General features: G+C 42.3%; 1 protein-coding gene across 1 annotated transcript; it reads left to right on the top strand.

Moving 5' to 3' along the window:
* Nucleotides 1-3,218: 3,218 nt before the first annotated feature.
* PDE6B (phosphodiesterase 6B) lies at nt 3,219-24,057 on the top strand. Its single transcript, XM_036403349.2, has 22 exons — nt 3,219-3,629; nt 5,545-5,697; nt 6,031-6,120; nt 8,413-8,553; nt 9,707-9,781; nt 9,872-9,936; nt 10,908-10,974; nt 11,116-11,163; nt 11,365-11,514; nt 12,505-12,648; nt 13,218-13,283; nt 13,814-13,960; nt 15,482-15,589; nt 16,404-16,513; nt 17,518-17,605; nt 18,176-18,276; nt 19,670-19,777; nt 20,475-20,538; nt 21,294-21,368; nt 22,181-22,264; nt 22,547-22,703; nt 23,826-24,057. The coding sequence occupies exons 1-22, from the start codon at nt 3,219-3,221 to the stop codon at nt 23,882-23,884; spliced, it is 2,511 nt and encodes an 836-aa protein (XP_036259242.1). The 3' UTR covers nt 23,885-24,057.
* Nucleotides 24,058-24,354: the final 297 nt, after the last annotated feature.

Genomic DNA, 24,354 nt, shown 5'->3' on the forward strand with positions numbered 1-24,354 from the left:
CACAGCTGCAAATGAGTTCTTTTACTGGTGTACAAGCAATGGTTTCCTTACATATAACTGGCCTGACAGGCCATGGGCAGGAAGGCTGGACCCACAGAAAAATATGTTTCCCTCCAGCTCTAAGAAGTTGTTTGTCTATATCAGTTCCAGCTGGCTGGCCTGCATCTCTTCTGACTAGAAATGCTTCCTGGGAAAAAGGATGATACTCCTATTTCTAAGGGTATCTTGCACAAGGTGAGAGCAATCTCTTCCAACTGTTTTGGAAGGCTGTTCTCTGCAGGTCTAAAATCTACTGTCCTATAAGACTGTGGAGAACCGACTGTTCCTTTTTCCTTAGCTGTAGCCTTTTATACAGTTGGGGACTGTTTTGTTAGAAAAGAGATGACTCAAAAATAGACATGAGAAACCTGTCTTTCCTCAAAGGTCGCATTTTCCCAGTGTATTTCAGGTGAGACATCTGTTAGAACAACATGGCATAATCTGTTATGCAAGAGAGGGCTCATCCTAATGGATGTACACCTCCTTCTGCCTGGAAGTATTGACACATTGTGCAGCCTTTGTTAAGCTGAGGTAGTGGCTCATCCCCAGGAACTCACCAGGTGTCTTCTCTCCATGTAAGTAGGACTTTCCGTGCCTCCTTGCTGAATTCTAGTCCTCTCATCCTGAATACAAATGTCTTTAGTTTTAAGATGGTGTTCAAACACATTTACAGACACCTGACCATGGCTTACTCATTGGCTTAATATTTTTACACCTATCAGTGGAAATACTGATGTGTTCTACATCTGTTGAAGCCTGCCCAGAGAATCCTCCTCAAGAAATTATACATTTCATTAGTGAGCTTCTAAAACAAACTATTTGTCTTTCAGATTCATTTGCCACCACTTTCTCACTGTCTTGTCTAAGCCCTCACTGTAAGACACAAAATATCTATTATGTTATTTCCTCATCAGTGAAGAGTTGTGACAGCCATTACTTTCCTTCTGTCCAGACACTCCTGACTCAGCCACAGACGAAACTATGTTGTATGACACAGTTTGCTCTTGATAAAGTCACACTGGCTGTTATTTGTCTCCTCTAGTTATGTAGATAAACAGGTTTGGTTTTGTGTTTTCTTAGAAACCAAACTTTCAAAACTATTTATTGTAGAATTATCCAGTTCTTTATTTTTTCCTATTTTGCTGAAAGCATCATTGCATCTACTTTTCCCCAGACTTTCAAAACCTCAGAAGATCCTCCATTAGTTGTCAGAAAAAGTCATCAAGAGTTTAGAGGTTACTTAACACAACCCTCTAAAAACTCCATTTCTTCAGTACTTTTCTTGATAGTCTTGCTTTTCCTTATATGATAAAACAGAAAATATTCATTGCTTTTTGTGTTCTTAAATTTAACCTCGTGTTTGATCTTGAGTTTTCTGACTTTTTATTTTTACTTGTTCATGGTATTTTTATACACATCTTCAATAATTTCACCACACTTACACATTTTCTGCCTGTTTTTCTCTTGTTTAAGATTAACAGGAAGACATAATTTACAAAATGGCCTGTTTTTTCCAGTTTGAAACTTTCATTTCATGGTCTCATTCACCTGAGCTGTCTTCCACCTTCATTTCTCTGCTAGTTCTTGCTGTTGTCTCAATTCACAATCAAAGAAAATTGCCTCTTGCTCTTTCTGCAACTCTTTGTACACAGAAAACTGCTGCAACATGTGAAACCTTGCTGAGCTGGCTGCAACCTGTTGCCCTGTTGCTTGGTGGCAACAGGGAATTTTAGCTTCCGTCCATGCTAAAATTCCCTGTTGCCACCAAGCCCTGTGCTTGGGACAGTCCTGCCTGTCCCAAAAAGGCTCCATGCACCCCATGCTGGAAGCCTGGAGCAGCCCCCCACCATGCCAGATCTGAGCAGGTCCTTGTTCCTCTGCTAGAACATTGCTGTGGAAGGCAGTGTGGCACACATCACCTCCTCCAAGCCTTTTTGAGCAGTAATTCTATTCTAATATCCTGGCTGAGAATTACCACAACAAGCCACCTTCCCCCCAGGCAGGATTGGACCACTCCTGGGAGAAGGGACAATATTCACAGACACAGGCAGCCTGGGCCCTTAGACCCTCACTCCTTGAGCAGGTGAGGGTTGCTTATTTTCCAGCAATGTAGTAGATGGGATTCACCCATGTTCTCCAGTAATGAAACCTCCTGTGTGTTGTTGAATTCTTCTGAAGCAGCGTTTTGCCTCTCAGCATCACACTGACCCAAACCTGATGTTTGCAGTGCTGTGGCTTCATTGATGTGAAAAAACTTCTTCTCCTCACAGCCATAATTCTCCCCCTTTCTCCACGGGTAGTAATGAGGGAAATTTTTCTACCTTCCCAGATTGCTTGGTGTTTGGTTTTCATTTTGTCTGCAGGGCTTCCCACATTTCCTCAGAATGCCTCAATTCAGCAACCCCAAACAGAAGTTCGTCATGTTCCTTCTTACATGGATGCCACTAAGAAGCAAGTTTCCTGTCGTGGCTCTTACTAGCTAGAAGCAAAGACCATAGACATTGCCAGTTCAGTACAAACCCTGGACTAAACCATTCAGGATTGGTGCTTCCCTTAGAGAACAACCTTACAGGAGCTGCTATAGAGCTAGGCAATAGTAGAAAGAGTCCTAAAAATGCAGTGTTACTTTACTATTTTTATTTTGGCCACTGACTTTTGTAAAGAATGCACTTCCTACTATTGCTGGGAGCTGGGAGAGCAGAAATAATAAGATGGTCACCTTGTTAGCCAAGGATTAGGCCCAAGCAGTATATATTTAATTAGACTTTAAAGAGCTTATTTCAATGTTAGGAGATACACTCCTTCCCTTTGCTGCTGCCTCAACGGAATTGTTTCAGTAAGTCTTCTGTTTATCAAGAGACAGGAGAGTGTTTTCAGACATTGTGAGCACTCAGTTTTTGTTTGCAGTTAGATTAAGAAGAGGAAAGTTGACCCAAAGCTCTTGAAGAGCTCATCTAATCTCTTTGGTTGAGAAGATCTGTCCTCCCACAGACTCACCTTCAGCATTATAAAGGAATACATCTTCCTGATGACAAGCTCTCTTTGCAAGGATACCTCAAACTTGGTTTATCCAGAAGCAGCATCTTCAGTTACAAAATTTTAAGAGACACATGAGAAATTAGAGTGCTGCTTGCACATCTTTGGACTACCACCTACCCACAAGGTCGAGGGCATCCACAATGAGCATTAGTGAAGACGACGTGGAGAAGTTTCTTGATGGCAACCCTGCTTTTGCCAAGCAGTATTTTGAGAAGAAACTAAAAACGGAGTCCTGGGATAACAATGAGAGTGAAATACTTTTTGAGTTGATTCAAGACATGCAAGAAAGCATCAACATGGAGAAAGTGGTTTTCAAGACCCTGAGAAGAATCAGGTCCCTTATTCACGCTGACCGCTGTAGTCTCTTCATGTACAGGCAGAGAAATGGCACTCCTGAACTGGCAACAAGGCTTTTCAACATCCAGGAGGGAAGTACTCTGGAGGAATGCCTGGTGGCCCCAGACTGCGAGATTGTCTATCCACTGGACATAGGCATTGTGGGCCACGTTGCTCAGACCAAGAAAACCATGAACATCAAGGATGTCCATGAGGTATGCTTGATTTATTTGTTATCTGGGTAGAAGAGAGGCTCACAGGGGTCAAGAGGCAGTGGCACACAGTGGCACACCACAGAGCTTGGTGAAAGCCCTTGTGGTGTACCTGGAAATAAGTAACAAGTCTGAAAGTCCCTTCCAATTTCATTTATGGGGTGAGGTGAAACTAAGCATATTGATTACACTAGGTATGAATGCTTGCAAACAGTGCACTGCTACACCTTGCCTGGCTAACTAAAAAAAAAAAAAAATCACATTTGTCCAGCAGAGGAGAGTGAAGTTGTCAAGTTGTCAGATCTGAAATGAATGCACACAGAATTTTCCATGCAATTTTATATTCTATGAGTAAATGGCAGAGACAGAAATTCTTTACAGTGAATCCAAAGAGGGTTTTCCATGACAAAAGAACTTGGAAAATATGTGCTGTGATGAAGGTTTAGCTAAGGGCATTTAGAGGCACCACTAGCAAACAGATGGAGTGGACCCCAGAGCCGTTAACTGCAAGCTGTGTACGGGTGATCTTCATCAGAAGCAGCAAGAGACAATCTTAGACTAAAAAAACTCTTCCAGCAAAAATTGCAATCTGCAATATCAGGAAGGACCTGAGGGATTTTAATGTTTTGTGTTTACGCTTTCATGACAGTATTTATTCCCCATACTTCTGGTTCAATCATGTGAACCTGGATGGCAGGAATAACAATCTGCTTGTTCTAATCATAGGTATAAAACTAAAATCCACGTGACCCAAATATGGCATTTGGGATTACTCCATCTATTGTTTGCTAGTTACAAAGAGACCATCTGTTTATTCATTCATTTGTTGCTCAGTGTAGGCATATCTCAATCCTTCAGCAAATCTTTGTCTTCTACAGAACACGCTGAAACACTGTTTTTGTTCTGCAGCCTGGGTTCTTTTTTGATGGACATATTGTTGGTGTTGGGAGAAGCATCAGAATGTGATTAAATCTTAAAGTTTTTTAATTTCTGACGTTTCTCCAAATACGGGGGAGGATTTCAGATCTGTGAGCCAAATGCTCTGCTCCAATTCTGGTGCTTTTAGACATTGTCATAATATGATTCCTTTGAAGAAGATCCAGAGGCTAAATGCTTGGTCTAGCCCATTTGGCAGAAAAGGCCAACAATGGGGAATGTATGGGGAGAAGATTCATCAGGGAGTGATCGTTTTTTCTGGTGCAACCTTCTGAATATGATCAGAGTTGTGTGGCTTTTTCTAACCTAAATAGAATGACTTATAGATGACAATTTATTCACCTGAGCTGGGAGAATATCTTTGGTAGCAAGACCATCCCTGCACTCCCCCATGGCAGGTGATGATGGTATCAATAAGGCCCTGTAGGTGAAGTGATTGGCCAACTGCTTGCCCTGGACTACTCTTTCTCCACTTTTTAAGAGAAACTAGGGGTAGATGCTGCAGTCTGACAACAAGCTTCATGGTAAAAGTAGAAGAAAAATGAGAGTGTGTGAACTTGCCATTGAGTGCACTGGTTTATACCCTGTTGCTATGCAGTGCTACCTGGCTCTACCCACTCCGCAGTGCTAGCAAGAAGTCAGAGGAATGGATGGAGGAGGCACCATGAAGAATGCCATTGATCTGAGAATAACCAGTGGAGTTGACCTTGTCCTGAGAGAGTTTGACATGTTAAAGCTTATGATTGGCAAGATCTTCACAGAAAGTTAAACGTGCACGTGTTGCAGTTAAAAGCCACATCCTCTGCTCTTGATATTAGCTTTATTATCTGTACGTGGTCCAGTTTTCTGCTAACTCATTCCTTTTCCTCAGTAATTTTTAAGCAAAACTTTCTTTAGGCAGCTTACTTTAAGGGGTTGTGCTTGGACTTGGTTTCAAGACACGTTGTGAAAAATGTTTATTTGTAAATTGTCTATTAAACAGTGTGCCCAGTTCAGCCCATTTGTTGATGAGCTCACCGACTACACCACAAAAAACATCCTTGCGACACCCATCTTGAATGGCAAAGACTTGGTTGCTGTCATTGTGGCTATAAATAAGCTGAATGGCCCACACTTCACCAGCTCTGATGAAACAGTAAGTGGTCAGTAGCTGAATTCCTATCAAAAAGCTTTATTTTTGTTGTGTGATAGAAATCCTTTTATCCTAGTGATGCCTGCTTTAGTGAAGATCCACTGGTGTGAGTTTCCCTTAAGGGCACTCACACACTCATAGAAGAGGCTTATATTGAGAATGTTTATCTCAGATCTTTCAGGGAAGGTACAGTGGGATAAGTCTCATGTCATGGCAGTGCAAAGCAAAGCATTTATCCTTGGAAATTACCCTGATGCTTGTAAAGCAGTGTTATGAAATACAGTACACATGAAGTTGCTACTGCGTTCAATTCAATCCCACAATTTGCCTTTTCAGCTTTTTCTGAAGTATCTGAATTTTGCATCCTTGAACTTGAAAATTTATCACTTGAGTTATCTTCACAACTGTGAGACTCGAAGAGGCCAGGTAAGAGTGAAAATGCAGTTTGGCTATCTCAAAATCAAATTAAATAATTCTTCTGATTTAAAGGGTGAATCTGATTTTCTTCAGAGATTTGTCCCTGAACAGCAGAAATAAAGAGATGCCCTCAACTGCTTTCAGATACTGCTTCTTTCCCAGAGTCCTTCATTATTCTCTCTTCTGCTATTGGCAAAACTGCAGGACCTCAGGCAGTGGCACCACTTTCAGCAGGACTGACCTCAAGGTGTTTTGCTTATTTCAGGCTGTGAAGCACTCTTGGATCATTTCAGACAGCAGCATCAAGACACTTTCTGAAACACTTAAGAATGTGGTATTTTTCCCTCCATCTGCTCATTATAAGTGCCACTGAATTTCCTCTTAGAGCCAGTAAAATTGTTGTCATATGCATGTTGTATTGGCCTCCATCAGTAGAAAAGAGCATATGTTAGTGGTTTAGTATATTCTGGACTGAAATTCTGTCACCATACTTTCTTATTAGTTGGGTTGCAGTAGGACTGTCAGATTTATTATTGGCATGGATGTGAATCCTTGCAATCACTTTCTGCAGCAGGCAGTAGATGTCACTCAGGAGGACGTGGAATTGCATCTGTGCTTCATGGCAGCCACGCTCTATTCTCCAATGGGATTGCCATGGGGAGAGAATAAATGCCTATTTCAGCAAAGTGGATGCAGAATGAAAGTTAATTTTGGAGCTTTGGATGGCACCTATACTTTCTAATTAATTTATTATGCTTTGCCTAATTTTTTCATTTACCAAAAACATGAATGATGGTCCAGTAATACCAGCAATGATGAACTGTTAACTAAGGTAGAACTAGTGAAGTTTTTTTTCTGTGGAGAGCTTAGCAGTAGGACTAGTCAGGGTAAGAAAGGGGCTAAAAGACAAAGTGGAGGCCCATGAGGTGAAAGCCTAGTACTTCTGGTCTGGGACTGGATCCAGGAGTCCTGTGTTCATCTATTACTGCTGTCTGAGCAGGTCCCACACAAAGGGAGGAAAGCAAGAAGGAGATGCAGGATGCACTGCTCTAGTTCTGCCAATAGCTCCATTGTCCAACCTCTGACTAATACAGGTCTTCAGGGCTATGTGAAAGTTATTATAGTTCATTGTGTGGGATTTTAAAGTACTGAAGTACAGAGTGAGCAAATTACATTCTCAAAAGTGGTCTAGGATTTTAATATTGCAAATCCCAACAGCAAAGATTGGGTGATACTGTGGGTAAAACAGCTTGTGCAAAGACAGGTCAGTCTGCTTGTGCTCAGATACTGTGCAAAAGTCCTATTAGAACACCATATAATAATTTTTTACCAACTTCTTTATATCAGTCAGATATATTTCAGCTGTTTCTCTCAGTCCTTCTTACGGGGCTTGTGGCTTTCAGTATTTATTGCATGCTGTAAAGTGCCAAAAGGCTAAACTGCTTCTCATGTTTATCCGATGGTTGGTATGACAACACCACTCTCCTGTTTGAGGGATACCGACACCGAACTCAGTCTTCATACAAGTGGCAGAGTTGTCCCAGTTTATGGATTAGAAACAGAGACCAGTGCAGCTCAGAATTGCTAAAAAAAATCTACTAGTGCCCAGTGAAGAGGTGAGATGTACTTTTTCCAGTTGTGGCCATGTAACAGTATTTCTTGTTCAAAGCACAGGTCCAGTCTGCTTCAAGTTGCAGCTTCAATGCTTCAGAAGCATGGCTCCTCATATGTCCTGGGCTCAGAGAGCCAGACACACACTGGGAGACAGGCACACATGCATTAACTAAGCTGAGCAAGAGTGTAGATGGATTACTTCCTTACCATTTCAGAGCAGTATTTGTGTAATCTCTGCTTTTACAAATGAAAAAGCCTAATAGCAACAGCTTTCTTGAGGTTGTTACATTCTGTAGAATGTACCAGAAGATGGGAAAAAGCATCACAGGCTGTTGCACACATGAAACAGCTGCTCAAACACTTTCAGGAATGTGTTAACTCAGATATTTCAAACACCAGCCTCTGGAATTTGCAATGGCTTTTGGTGTTAACTGGTTTTGGATGCAACATTTTACCAATGGATATAAAATTTAAATGGGGACAGCTCTTTGCCTGACACTGCTACTTTTTTTATGCTGTATTGGTAACATTTGACTCCTACACAACACTGTGATGACCTGACTCTTTCTCCCTAGTAATTCCCAGTGAGAACAAGCGGGTAGGTTTCCTGCACTTTTCAGGAACCATAACCCAACAAGCCCATCTCTCCAAGAAAGGCTGTGCTTACATTTTCATTATATCCTGCAGGTGCTGTTGTGGTCAGCTAATAAGGTTTTTGAGGAACTGACGGACATTGAGAGGCAGTTCCACAAGGCTTTTTACACGGTGAGGGCATACCTGAACTGTGACCGATACTCAGTTGGTCTTCTGGACATGACAAAGCAGAAGGTGAGTGTTCACATGTGTGCTGTGCATCTTTCTGCTTGCTGCTATCCACCGAGGGGTGATGCAGGCAGATAAGACTTACTGCGTCAGTAAAAGTGCGAGCTAACCTTCAGCCACTGTTCCTACTTTGCTTGGCATTTTTTTACTGTACAAAGATTAAGATAATGGGTTAATGAAATCAGAGGAAAGGGGAAGAGCTTATCACTGAAATGGGAGAGTTGGAGGCTGGGAAGACAGAGGAGGGGAAGAGGTGTCTGACTTTGGCAATCCTGGTCAGTCTGCAGCACAAACAAAACCTCACAAAGTCCATGGGTATCAGAAGTATAGTGAGACACTTGTGGAACCATCAGCAAACAAGGGCCTATTTATAACAGTACACCTTCGCCTGGAGTGGCATGAGATCTGGAGAAAGCTGAGGTTTTAATATTAGCAGAGAAAAGAGCTAGGCCATATCACAAAGTGACTTGTGACCAAACAGCCACCTTCCTCAAGGACTCATTCATGCTCATGATATCCAGGTTTTCAGATGAAATTTGGCTTCATGAAAACAAGCTGACAGAATTGAAGTTACCTCTGATTTGGTCTGATGGTTTGCACCTTTGGCAGACTTTGTGTGGGGGTTACACAGCATCCTTGCCAGTAGAACCCTCTTTGTCCCATGGCCAGGCTGTCTTGTTGACAGAGCTCTTGCAGCATATTGTCTTGTAAAGAGGTATATTAAAAGATCTTTTGTAAGCTAAAGGCACTTTGATCAATATTATAATGTAGCATAAGAAAAAAACCCCAAAATAAGTATTTAGCTTCTTCAAACTGGCGAGTAGTAGGTCAGGCAATAGTCACACTTTGGAAAATTAAGAACACAAAAACATTGTTGAAGCCGTTTGCTCTGAGTACAGCCAGTGCTCACAGTTCACTGAATGAATCAGCACTCTGTGTATAGGCAGTATATGGTAATATGCAGCCATATAAATGCACCTGACACGTCAACATTTGGATATCTAGGTATCATTCTGCTGCCTAGCATTGAATTAGTTTTATTACTTCATGCCTTGTTTACACAACACCAAAACCAGCATGGTAGAGCAATGGTTGCATTGAGGGTCAAGACAAAATGCAGTTTTCTACTCTAAACATACATTTTTAATTTTAAAACCAGGAGTTTTTTGACCTGTGGCCAGTCCTGTTGGGAGAAGTACCTCCTTACTCAGGACCTCGAACCCCGGATGGCAGGGTACGTGAAAACAAGATTTCTTTTACTCTCTCTTCTCCAGATGGATTGCCTCACCACTCATTTTAACACCACTCTTTTTTTCACTTGTAGGAAATAGTCTTTTACAAGGTCATCGATTACATATTACATGGAAAAGAAGACATTAAAGTCATCCCGTAAGTGCCCAGTCCCTGGATGCTAGGTACTGTCGCAGGGTGTAGCTGAAAACAAGGTTCCCCATGTTTTAAAGACATCCATGTGGAGAAATGTAAAGGACTGATAGAGGATCGAGAGTCAGAATGTAAGTTGGTACCTCAACTCACATTTCTTCAGGATAAAGATTTCCTCAAGGACATCGGGATCCTGACTCAGAAGTTAGGCTCCAAAATTCACTGCAACCAGTGATTCTTTTCAGGTGGAGAAGTGAACTGCCTTGATTGCCTGCAGTTTTCTGCTGTCCTTGCCAGGTAGAGGCATCACTCTCCTCTATGCCTTCCCTGTGTCTGTGACTGGGACTCATCCAGGATGCTCTTGTGCTGAGGTTTCCTTGCTTTTCTCCACTCCTTCTATCACTGACCCCATTTTAAGGCTACCTCTGGCCTTTTCTCCCATCCTGACATATTGGGACTCCCTCTTTCTAAGAACTGCTCTCTCTTCTTGTCACTGAATTTTTCAGAGGAGCCTTGGGCAGCTTAGGCAAATCTGACATATGAGAGGTTTTCCCCAGTTCTGGTAACACCACTTTACACTAGAGTTTGTGGTGCAAAAAAGGTCCCCATTTCTTGGGTACAGCAGTGTTCAAAGTTCAGGCTGGCAGGCATCCTTAGCCAGAAATCTCCTTTTATCATTCTCTGTGTTGAAGGTCTGAGGCATGGCCTTCACTTCTAGGAATGAATTTTTATAAAATATCTGCAAACCGATATTTTATCAGTTGTTTAGTTTTGAATCCTTGAAGCGAAAGTATTTACTTATGTAGAAAATTTTTGCTTGTGCATATGGATCCTTTGAAAGTAACAGAACCAGTTATGAACTGGGGGTTCCAGGTCTAAACCTGGATTATACAATCAACGGAACGCACTTCAGCTCCATGATCTGTTTTCAGTAAATATATACCTTTAATGTCCCTTATACATTTTTCTTTCATTAGAAATCCTACCCCGGATCACTGGGCACTAGTTACTGGACTGCCAACCTATGTGGCTGAAAGTGGATTTGTAAGTACTTAATCTGGGATTCCTCAAGTCTTTCTGACATGAATAATACTCATGCAGCTTTCTCAGCAATTCAGTCCTTTGTTTTGGCAGTCAAACTTCTCATTGCCCATATTGTAATACTTTTTCTTTGTGATCCCCTAGATTTGCAACATTATGAATGCTGCTGCAGATGAGATGTTTAACTTTCAGGTATTGTGAAAACTTCCAATTCTATCAAGGATTCAACTTCATTTTTTTGCAAAAAATGTAATGTAGAGTCAATCTTGGGCATATAAATACTTCTTTTGCTTGTAGTCTGAATGTAAAATTGGAGTGCTCATGTATTAACATGAGAATAATACGTAAAACATATTAAGTTCATGATGTCTCTCTGCTTGCTGTTGCTTCAAGGAAGGTCCTCTAGATGAATCAGGATGGACTATCAAAAACGTTCTCTCCATGCCAATTGTGAATAAGAGGGAAGAAATTGTTGGTGTCGTCACATTTTATAACAGAAAAGATGGGAAACCATTTGATGAACAGGATGAAACCCTCATGGAGGTATAGTTTCTTGCTGGAAGAAATTAATATAATTGAAGAGGTCACTATTTTTCCATGTACATCTGCAAAGCATCCTGAGTGTTATGCAGCTAAATGTGTATCTTTGTTGCTTAGAGAGGTGTTATACATCAGCTTGAACATTGTGTAGGCAACTGTTTGACATACTGGGGGAGTTCGGTATGAGAAACCCAACTATGTTCTTGTGATTTTTTTCAGCATTGTTGGATTGTACTCCTAGCCATGAGCATCTACTGTGTGCCAACACAACCATTCTGACCTGTATTCACATACCTGCCAGCTGGCTCTCACTGGCTGGGCAAGTCCCACAGTGAAATGGCACAAAAATTATCTATACAGCTGGGATAAAAAAGAGAGGCCAGCTATTAAATCTACCACAGTGGCTGTGATTAAAGACCTTGCTCCTTAGAAATGTTCCTATGGTAGTTTCAATGAAATATAAATATTTAGCTCTTGGCACCTGTTATCAATCAGGACATTTCCTGAAATAGACTTTTTTTATCAAACAAAAAGACCATGGGAAAAAAATCAGTTTGAATTGGCCACTGGACAGCAAGCAAGTTTAAAGCGAGCACAGGATGTGAGTAAATACATGTGAAAGGTGATGAGGCCCCTTTGCTCTCCTTCGATGTGAGAGCTCCTGATCTGCTATCACCACTGTGACAGAAACATTTCCACAGACACCTGCAGAAACACAGAAATAATTTTCTGTACTCTGAACTGGACCGAGGGTCCTTCAACCTCCACAGAATCGATGCCGTCAAGGCCTGGGCAGATTCAACAGCAGGGGAACTGCTTTGCTGAGGAGCATGTCACAATTGGAAGCAAAGATGTGGTTGCTCATTGCTAGAATTTTGGACAAAGTCCAGCTTGTGTTTCTTTAAAAATGTATCACACAGTGTCATATTTCTGTGTCTTTGAGGAGCAGATGTTATGGCTATTTCTCTGTTTCCTTCTCTTCCCCTTACCAAGTCCTTGACACAGTTCCTGGGCTGGTCTGTACTCAACACAGACACATATGATAAGATGAACAAGCTGGAGAACCGTAAGGACATTGCTCAGGACATGGTGCTCTACCACGTGAAATGTGACAAGGATGAAATCCAGGAAATTCTGGTAATACCTCGCAATGTGGAGCTCACACCCAAGTGTACTGGCCTGGCCCACAACCTGTGACACAGACACAGGTCTCCCATTTCACAGAGATGCTTCCAGCCACCCTGATGTGGGGGCAGCACCTGGGCCCTAGTAACTGCACAGGGACAGAATGAATCTTTCTTTTTGTTCTGTGGCCTGCCCTCCTCCTTGGCACACTGTGCCACTGTGCTCTTTCTAACCTCCTCAACAAAGCCAGCCTTGGAGGTGCTACTCAGGGAAGGGCTGTAGGAGTGGAACAGAGACTGATTTATTCCTCAAAACCTCCTCTGTGCTGAGAATGTGAAGTTAGAGGACCCAGCTGTGACATTGGCTCTAGGGGGATATTTGCAAGTGAAGGAAACACAAAACAAAATCTAGGAGGGGGAGAACGCTACCAGAAAAATGTGTTGAAAGACAAGAAATTGAAGTAAGGTCCAGGAAAGAAGTACAATTTGGATATGAGAATTGCCCTAGATTGCCCCAAAGCTGCCCAGTGAGAAATCCAGGAGGGTTCAGTTGTCTTCTTAACACACCCATGCTTTTTGCAGCCAACACGAGAAAAGCTGGGGAAGGAGCCAAGTGAGTGTGATGAAGAGGAGCTGGCAAGCATTCTGGTAAGAACAATGCACTGCTGGAAAGAACAGCCCTGGCAAGCAAATTCTGCCTGCATAGATGTAGGGAAGAGTTCCTAGTGTTGGCATGCTGTTACTTGGCAAAGGGTGAAGGCACAGCATACCCTGCCCTCCTTTGCTGCCTGAGTTTGAGATTATCATTAGTATGTGTCAGCACGTGCCTCCCACAGCTCCTCTGCCTCTTTATCTCAAGGACTTCAAAGTCCATCTGGAAATACATCAGCCACCTTGGCTTGTTTTTCAGAGTAATTAAGGAGGGTTGTAATTCTTCCCCCAGTTTGAGTCTTCAAACTATATAAAATCAAATGCTTAACAGGAAACAAACAATGTTTCCTGCACAAAACTGCCCTCCCTCTTCCTCCACTAAGGGGTTATCATGAAAAGCTTCATTTCAGTCTATTTATGTGCTATTTTCCAAAAGAAAAGCAGAGTCAGACTGATACATTTTTATTCAGCAAAGCGTAGGAATGGCATAAGCAACACAGCAATAAACCAGCCCACCTCTCTTACAGAAAGAAGAACTCCCGGGGCCCACTAAGTTCGAAATCTATGAGTTCAGGTTCTCTGATTTTGACTGCACTGAGCTAGAGCTGGTGAAGTGTGGCATTCAGATGTACTACGAGCTTGGCGTGGTGAAAAAGTTCCAGATCCCACAGGAGGTATGAGCTGGCAAAAGCTAGTACATCTCCTGTCTTGGATGCACTCGCCCATGCTGCAGCTGGCGCTGAGGTCCCCGTGCGTGCCGGCACGGAACAGCCGCAGGACCGGGCTCACGGGGGCTCGCAGGGAGGGGGTCGTGCGTCCTGGGCCCCCTCGCCCCGCTGAGGGCAGGGAACAGCCTCTCATATGGGACTGGAGCATATCTTCTGCTCTCTTCTGCTCCTCACTGCCTGCCACAGATGTGGTTTGCCATGAGATCTATATGGGTGAGTGGTGGACTCTGCAAAACGCTTCTGGCACGTTCTGTGTCCAATGCCGCTCACGGCCGCAGTGTGAAAACACAGCTCCCGGGCACGACATGCGGAGTGCCTTCCTGTCTGCCCCTTGCCTTTGACAGAGCATGCAACCTGCAGCTTTCAGCCAAGATAGGCTGAAACACACTCTGGCAAGCCCCTTTGTTTTTCATCCCCATGCAAACATGGATGTGCCTTCATTTGGCGCAGCTGGCGCCAACCTGTCGACAGGAATGGTGTGACCCCCTGGGAATAAGGACCCCATAAACCCTGACTTGCCAACTCACGACTTTTGCAGTTCAAAACCCTGCAGGAATTGCGAAACTGGCATTTCAGCAGCCCTGCTGCTCCCGATGGGATTTCTCTGCACATCGTGCGAAGTCGATTTCCATCTACTGGGATCTGGGGGTAACTGCAGGAAGAGTTTTCACTCTGGAAAGTCAGGATGGCGATCGGGAGGGAAGTAAATGGGAATTACCTCTGTACTTCTTACACGCAGAATGCCAGTGTCAAAAATATTAAATATACCTACTCTGGAACAACTAACCTCTGTAAGAAGTGTGAATAGCAGTGATTCTTATATTTGAGATTTTAAGAAATGAATACTCATTAATAAATAATTGGCTCTTTAATGAGAAAACTGCATAGCTACAAGAGAGAGTACACACAGAGAAGTAGACTGCAGAGGAAAGAACAGTTTTATATTTAATGCCTTATATTGTAGATCTTTAGGTGATATAAATGTCATTCTCCTCTACATCTATGGATCCATATCTCTTGAAGAGAGACATGAATTTTAATAAATCACAAGAAAAAGGGACAAATCTTATAAGTGATAACGTAGATAAACAGAATAAAATCAATACATTCACAAACAGTAAGATGAAATTGCTTTTCCTCCAGGTGGTGCTGATTCTTGTTTACCTCAGAGGCATCTCTGTGAGATTTTTTTTTTACCAAAAAAAAGAGAGAGAGAGAGAGAGAGAAATATTAGAAACCGGATATATTTTAGTGTCCACTTTTGCTCTCTTTTGCTCTCTACTAGGCTTTACTCTATCAGCATTGCCAGGGTAGCCTGATGATATATGAACCTTCTGATCCCTTTCTTGGCCTACCTCTGCAGAGCGGGTTTGAACCTTATCCATGATTTCTGTACATGACCCTTATTGCAAGATGAACAGGCAGCAGCTTCATTACCCACACTAACATCCTCTTCCCCCCCGGCAGGTTCTGGTAAGGTTTGTGTACTCTGTCAGCAAAGGCTACCGGAAGATTACTTACCACAACTGGCGTCATGGCTTCAATGTTGCACAGACCATGTTCACACTCCTGATGGTAAGGTAGCACCACCCTGGTTAATTCTGCAGCACAGCTTTATTTACAGCAGGTCTTCTGTCACACCTGAGAAATATGCAGGGCTCCCTTTGAACCCTGGTGCAGGAAAATGTTTTGTCACTCCTGGCACAGGTCCTGCTAAATGAGGTCTCCATTTGCCTGAAGGGACAGTCACTGCATTGCACATGAAGGAAGCTTTGGTCAATATTGGCCAAAGAATGGAGAGCTTTAATTCTCATAGATACAGATGTGCATGGTGTTAAATAGATTGCAGATTAAATTCTTCTGCAGAGTAGAGGAGAGAGACTACAGGACTTACAGTCTTCCAGTAGATTCTGACAGAAAGAGCCAGATTGAAGTCAGCTGGTTGGGATGGACACAAACTCATGCTTTCCATTTCCATCCAGAATAAACACAGGTGTGGACAATCTTTTGTATGATTCAGCTTGACAACCACATTGCCCAGAAAGACACAGAGCCTTTTCAAAGAGTACTTTGTGTCCAGTGACTGGGAGGGGTGCTTCTGAAAGCCTGGGTGAATCCTGGGGCCAAGGCTTCTATAACAGTGGGTAGCCAACCCTGCACATATGCATTAACCACATAAACAGCACAGATGTACCTGCCTGGTCTGAAATATTTTGTTTCCAGCTGATTCCCCATTTTAACCTAAGTCAGCCGTGTACTGCATTTCAGTTCACAAATATTTTCAGTTCTCCTGGACTGTCCCAGGACATCCCCAGCACAGAGCAGTCACCGCTCAGTACCTTTTCCTGTCAGAGATGTTAACATATGGAATACCAATTCTCTCCCTCAGACTGGCAAACTGAAGCGTTACTACACCGACCTCGAAGCCCTTGCAATGGTAACTGCGGCTCTGTGCCATGATATTGATCACAGGGGAACCAACAACCTCTACCAAATGAAGTAAGCATTTTATTACCACTTCAAACCATTTTCTGTTGCTCCTGCTTGGCTGTGATCACACCCAACTCCAGTACAGCTCTGTTTAACACACAAGGGTGACAACCTTCTTTTATAAGAAAAAAGCCTTGCTTTTCAGCTTGCTGCAGTGTTTGGGCTTATGCTTTGGCCAGTGGGGACAATTTGCTATGCTCTCTGGGGCTTTCTTTACCTCCTAGCAAACTTCTCTGAGTTAAAGCAGAACTCTACATTACCGTTAGAGTATGGAGCAGGTGCAGAGCAGGCATTCAGTGTCCTGAGCATTACAGGAGACATAGGATGCCAACAGAACCATCCTGGATGTAAGATGAATTTTTGCTGTATCTATGGAGAAAGCACCATGTTTGGCATTGCCCTCACTACCTACAAAGCACCTATGAGAATATTGCTCTCAGTAGGTAGTCATTAGCTACAGATAAACAATTGCATAATTTTGTTGCCTAGTCAAGGTTCTGTTGCTCACTTAAAGGAGTCAGATCACAGCTCTTCTGCAATGCTTGCTGCCTACATCTTCTTATATATCCTGGAGCTTTGGAAAAACATTAAATAAAGTTTTTGATAGAAGAGGGCCTTGATTTTCAGCAAGGTGTCCAAGGATTGCAGGTGTCCTTGCTTTTTAGAAGGTGTCCAAGGATTGGGGGTTTTTCCATTCCTATTACCAGATATCAATATGTAGTTATTCAGGATTTAAACAAACTTACTAAGCTGAGTAATTACACTGCCATCATAAACAATATTTGGAGTGAAATTTGTAGTTGGAATACTATTTTTTCACAGTGTCTAAAGAGTTATAAGCAATATCACAAGTGTCTTTTATTAGACTGAAGTAATTACTTATTAAAAAGTGCAACTCATAAGCCTTTTTTAAAAAATGGAACTTATATGTGTGACAGAAATTAAATACAAAGTTAGACACTTCATTTTTAAGTGCTGCATTAATGTCTTCAATTTTTCTTTTATGCAAACAGATCTCAAAATCCTTTAGCTAAACTTCATGGATCCTCTATTTTAGAGAGACATCACCTGGAATTCGGAAAATTCTTGCTCTCTGAGGAGGTTGGTAATGAACTGCAGTATAAGGGCACGAATAATTTCCTTTTACTGATGTTTTTCACTAACAACAGAGTTGTCAGCACAAGACCTTTCTCTGGATTGGATGCCGAGAAACTGCATCCTTTCCATCCTTGGATGCCTCATTTCCAAAGGACTCCCTGCCTGCCCAGGACTAAAGCACATAGGCTTCCTAAATGCATGTCTTGGTTTCTTCAACAGACACATTTTTATCCCTATAGGAACATGTTAAATACAGTGTTGCTCTCCTGTAGCCCCTCTGATAGGGCCAAGGCTGAAATATTCCCACAGTTAACTTTTAATTTCAGGCAAATTTGCATTGGAGTCAGGGGATGGGGTTTGGGTAGGCACTGTGTAAGAATCTTCCCCTGCTCAGTGAATTAAAGGGGAAACAGCACTACACGTGGTGTACGGGCTCACGCCCCTTGCACACGAGAGGAGCAAACTGAACTACTGAAAGAAAAAAAAGTGACCATATTTGGGAAAGGGAGGTGGCCAGGAACTCATAACAACATAGAGCTTGGATTTTTCAATGCCCTGTCCTTTGCTTTTCAGTCACTGAATATATGTCAGAACCTCAACCGCAGGCAGCATGAGCATGTGATTCACCTGATGGAAATTGCCATTATAGCCACAGACCTGGCACTCTACTTCAAGTAAGTCAGTCATGCACACCTTGTGTGAAAGGCAGAAAGCAGTTGGCACTTTACAAAGGCCAGATGTGATGCTTTACTCTGAAAGCCACCACCAGTGCAGCAGCTCTCTTCACAGACACTGGCTCTGGGAGGCTGCCTTTAATACTCACCTCAGACCTGGGGGGAGAACTCAAATAATTCAAAAGAATTTTGAACGTCTACTTAATCAAATCATATACATGACTTTTTAACCCTAGATGGCCAACAAGGCAGGGCTATTTGATCCCCTATAGGAAGAAATGTCAGGATTTGGTTTGGTTTTATTTACCTAGCATTTCAGATCTGAAAATACTCATAAATGATAAATGGGCTGGCCAGGACTGTACTAACTTCTCTGTGACAGCAGAATGACACAAGTAACAAGTAGTTCATTGTAGGTGAATGTCCAGCTCATAGTCTATTCCACACACAAGGGCCTAAAAAGCCAAAATCTTCGAGCAGTGCCTGCTTTCTGGGACATGAGGCTGAAAGTCAATGACATATAACTTCCTAATTAGCAAGGAGCTTTCAAAATGTGCTTTCAAAATACAGTGTCAAGACCAGAGACTGCTTCTGTGTTTTGCACTGCAGAATAATTATACAAAATTTAAACAGTCCAAAAAAGAGAAATTTGAGGGGGGCTGTAATACCCAGAACACTTATTCTGGAGGTACAATATCTGTATGGTACCATCGTCTATCTATATAACACCACTTCCTCACCACTTGGGAACAAACTGGTCCTTGCCCTCCTTGGTCCATGAACTGCAAGCAAAGGCTTGGCTGAGCTAAGACACAGGATTATTGATGATAGAACACATACACAAGTCACTTTGTGGTATGGCCTAACTGTTTTCTCTGCTAATATTGAAACCTAAGATTTCTCCAGATCTCATACCACTCCAGACAAGGGTGTATTGTGTATAAACCATTACTCAGAATTCCCTATATGCATTTAGATTATATAAATAAGGTTAACAATGCCTGACTAAGTACATAAAGCCAGGTAGCTTTAAAAATACTCCAGGTAGCTCTAGGTTTCTGCAGTTCGCTTCATATGTAAGGAAAAAGATTTCTTTTACTGCAAACAAAGGTGTAAGCATTTCTCAGCTGACATAACTTGCAGTAGCTCGCACTTTCAAAGACCTGCTCATACCTCACCACTGTACTCATCTTAAAGGCGTTTACAACAGTTAAGGGAGCAGATGATGGTGCTTGGTTTTGTTAGGACATAAGAGTCAGGACAGCAACTACTGGAACCCTTCTGGCAGAGTTAGCAATACCAGTATCAGCCACCTGGTTTTGGCATATTTGTTTCTTTGTTTCATAGATTTTTCTTCTCTTTTTTTTTAACCTTTCCTCCCCACCCCCCAAAGAAAGCGAACGATGTTTCAAAAGATCGTTGATGAGTCTAAGACGTACGACAGCGTGACTGCCTGGACTGAGTATCTGTCTCTGGAGACAACAAAGAAAGAGGTTGTCATGTGAGTAATTGGCTCTGGGGAAAGGTTAGTGATGTGGACACCAGGTGAGAGCTCCAGGATATGCTTTGTGCTGCAAAGTCAGCAAGTGATACATTACTGGCTACTCAGATTTGATCTTCTGGAGAAGCAGGGAAAAATACAGGGGAAAAAAAGATTAAAGTGGTTCTTCATCCAAATAAGTGTCCTGTTGGTCATATACTCCCATGGAGATGCAGGATCCCTTCTGGCTATATACTCCTACCACATCACCCTGTAGGCCACAAACAGGGACATCCAATCTGTTAGCTGTTCTTCCCAGTGGCAACTAGCCTGAGCTGCATGATGCTGCTGCTGTGACCAGACAGAAACTTTGCAGGATGCCCTGCTCTCGCGGTGAAGTGCTCTCACCACCTCACTGCAGACTGCACTGCTACACACCCATGGGGGAGCCAAAGGTGTTACTCCAAAGTCAAGGAGTTCAGCCCAGCAATCACTAAAGCAGCAAACATTTTAGCTCCAGAAGCAAGTAGTTCCCCATCATAATTCCATTTTATTCAAGAAAGCAGCCTTTGATGACTGTCCCAGTCGGAACCAAGGCAGTCACAGCAGCACATCTATCAGTTCAGAAGGGGCCATGGGATACCTGATACAGTACTGGGGTATGAGGGTCCTGATCCTGAAAAAATAGGGAATAAATTAATTTCTTTCCTGTTTTTAGGGCCATGATGATGACTGCCTGTGACTTGTCAGCTATCACAAAGCCTTGGGAAGTCCAGAGTAAGGTAAGGTGCTTGATATCCTGATGGATTTCTGTAGCTTACACTTCAAAGTAATGCAATTTCTAAGCTGCCTAGAAGCTAAATCAAAGTCTCCTACCAAAAAAGGAATAGCTGTGGTTTTGATGTATTAACCAATCTTTCAGACTGTAGTTGTGAGTTCTGTACAAAATTCATGTTTACAAAAAAAATCCCCACCAAAAAAAACCAAAACAAATCCCTCAGTTACATAGATTTTTAGGTCACAGTGAGTTTTTTTTACATGTAACATATACATTGGCTTTATTATAGCAATACCTACCTGCAGTTTGCTCAGTTGTTTGATTTCCTTTAGGAGTTCATTCCTGAACTGTACTTGAGCCATTGCTAAATAATAAGCACTAAATTTTGAAGGAGGGTAAAAGAAATAAAACCTACCTTCCTGTTCAGCATGAAGAAAGAACAACAGGAAAAAAAGAAAAATAAACACCCACAAGGTGACCAGTAGGCAAATCCTCATGGGGAACACATTGGAAATTTCTCAATAGATGAGCAGTGGTCTAATGAGATGCAGTGCAATACGACTGTTGAGCTGTCACTAGACAGGTGAAATCCTGTTGCCACAGCTGCCCTTCCCAGGAGGAGGAGTGAGGCTATGGTTGGACAAGAAGAAACAGAAGGATAAGAAGTGAGATTTGACTCAGAATGGAGACATTAAGTGCATCAAGTTATGGGGCTGAAGTTGATGCTGACTTTTCTTTTTTCCCTCTATGTCAATGTAGGTAGCTCTCCTGGTAGCAGCTGAGTTCTGGGAGCAAGGAGATTTGGAAATAAGCGTCCTTCAGCAACAGCCCATTGTAAGTAACATGCAAGAACCAGGCAGTTCAGTTCAGACAGAAAGTCTCAGCACAAGCAGTGCTGCCCTGAGTGCTCCATGTCTGCCTGAAATCACAGTGCTTGCCAAAATCCTTTAGAAAAGTATGTTCTGAGATAGTGAAGAGCATCCCTGACAGTGACAAGTGCCTCTTGTCCAGCTGTCCAAATAGTTAGATGGGTTCAGTGGCTGTGAAGCATCAAGGGGTGATTCACCCTGGAGATTTTTGTGTAGGTCCCCTGCAGAAAAAATTATTAACTAAATAGACAAGTCACAGAAGAAAGAAGAGTTTCTAATAAAGAGGAAAACTGCAAACACAGATTTCACAGAGTCATAGAATTATTGATAAATGGAAGAGCATTTCTAACATTTTTTAAAATGAATAAATTAAACATTGAAAGAGGCAGGAGTCATTCCTGTAAGTGTCCTCCACCTGTGTGGTTTGGGGATTTTTAAAGTAGACTTTCATGCACCCCCTCTACCCACAGTGACACCACAAATTATATAGTAATCAACAAGATCTTGTAAAAATATGATTTCCACAAGGGAAAAACTTGTTCTCCTCCCCATCCATGGACACTTGAATTGCAGTCTAAAATTTCTGCTAAAATGGCAGTGGAAATGAGCCCTCTTCCTTCCTCTGCAGTTGAGGAGGAGGGCTGTGATGGGTGGTCTTTAGGACAGCATGACAGAACTGCCAGGCTGACACAAGAAAGTAGTTTTGGAGGGAAAATAGAGGTGTGTTTTTCAATTAAGTGTTCTCATAAACCACGGTGAATTTGTGTCCTCCCACAGCCGATGATGGACCGAAGGAAAGCTGCTGAGCTTCCGAAGCTTCAAGTGGGTTTCATTGACTTTGTGTGTACATTTGTCTATAAGGTAAGCAAAGTGCGCCCTTACACACCCCACCCTTATCAACAGGGGTTCAAATCCCAGCTGACTGAGTCCTGGTGCAGCAGCACCACTCTTGGGGAGAGGGACAAGTACACAAGTGAAAATCTGCCCTTTTCTGAGGCATTGCAACAGGCTGCCTCTTTCTGCCATTGATGCTTTCTGCAAAGCATCAGCTTTGGATGTGAGGTGTCAGGGTCTATCTTGGGGTATGATGGACAAGCATTCCCTCTGCACACTGCATTGCACTGAGAGATGTGTTTTGTTTAGGAGTTTTCCCGTTTCCATGAGGAAATTCAGCCTATGCTTGATGGGCTGCTGAACAACAGAAATGAGTGGAAGACCCGTGCTGATGAGTATGATGCAAAAGTTAAAGCACTGGAGGAAGAGAAGAAAAGAGAGGAAGAGAGAATGGCTGCAAAGAGAGGTCAGAAAAAGTAATTAGCTTTTCATTCCTAACTCAAAAACATGCTTATGAACACTCTCACAGATTACAGCAAGTTTTGCTCACATAGCAGAGCAAAGAGTAAGATTGGCTCCACTGGAAAGGCTGAAAGCAACTTGCCTTCAAACCTGGCACTATGACAGGTTGTCAAGAAGGCCACCAGTTTAAAATCCCAAACACTATTATCTGAGAAACTACTGAGAACACATTTAGCATGAATTCCCATGCAGCTGGGGAAAGCAAAATGTCATGTACTGTCCCTGGAAAATAGCAGGTACACAACCCTTTGGCTGACCTGCTGTCCCATAGGTCATAAAGCAGAAGCTAAGAAAAGCTTTATGAAAAGTTAAAACGAGGTCCTACATATTCCTAGAAGAACATTTAAGAAATAATGGTTCATCACATCACATTTCTAGCCCAGGTTAGGTACTACCTAGAAGCAAACAGTAGTGGCAGTGCCCAGTAGCATTTTATTTTGGTTGAACATGGTTTTCTTCTTCTGTGGGCCCAGCCTGGGCAGTACTGAAAAGCATCAGCAGTAGTGGGTACTGGTTGAAAGTTTTTCTGATAGCCTGAGGAGGTGTTTGACTCTCAAAAGGTCAGAAGCAGAAGGTTCTCCTGGCCTATTCCAAATGTCTGATCAAATATTTGCCACGACTGGGTGCCTTCACTCCACTGAGACTGTATCTGAAGTCTTCTTTTGTTCTAAACTGGACCAAAATTCCAACAGCCCATGGTGCGGACATTGCTCAAATGACAGTTTAGAAATTATTAGAGCTGTCTAGATGTTTTATCTCAGTTTGATTCACAGTAGTTAACTTAAAATAGCAAAAGGTAGTGTTTTAACTATGATCTAGAAAATCTCTGAAGAATTATTTACTGAACAAGTAATTGATATTCAAGCAAAGAAAATTTCCACTAACTCTGCTCTTTCCAAGCAGCCTTACATGTACAATCACTTTGCACAGCAGACAGCTCTATACAGGATGCTATCGTTAATGACCTAAGCTGATCATTGGATAAAAGTTCTAAAAAACTTCTGCAATGACTGAGAAGGAAATTTATGACTGTGTGTCTAATTCTATGTTTCTTTTTATATGACAGGTGAAATAACCTGTAATGGAGGAACAGCTCCAGCTTCCAAAACCTGTAGCATACTTTAGACCTATTCTCACTGAAATATATGCCACACAAAATGAGAACACCCATATAAAAACAACAACAACAACAACAAACCAAAACTAAACAGCAACAACAACAACAACAACAACAACAAAAAAAAACAAAAACCCAAACCCCCAAATGCCCCAAAAGCAAAAAAAAAAAACCTAAAAAAAAAATCATGGTGTACAAACACATTCCTGATTGGACTATTCTGATAATTTATTAGGCTTGTGACCAACCAGGGAAGGGCTAGATCTTGTTTGCCTTAATTGCATCTCTTCCTGATGGTAGGGAGCCAGCTCTGTCCTGTCTCCTGTCCTCCATTTAATGCATCTATGTCAGATGGCATGTGACAAGTCAAGACAACATTTGGCCCAATAAATCAGGTTGTAAGATTATGGAAGAGCATTTTTCCTGCACTGAAACACTTCTTATCCCAAAGCTGATGGGGATAGTCCTGCTCCATAAA

The sequence above is a fragment of the Molothrus ater genome, chromosome Z (assembly GCF_012460135.2).
Source record: "Molothrus ater isolate BHLD 08-10-18 breed brown headed cowbird chromosome Z, BPBGC_Mater_1.1, whole genome shotgun sequence".
NCBI lineage: Eukaryota > Metazoa > Chordata > Aves > Passeriformes > Icteridae > Molothrus > Molothrus ater.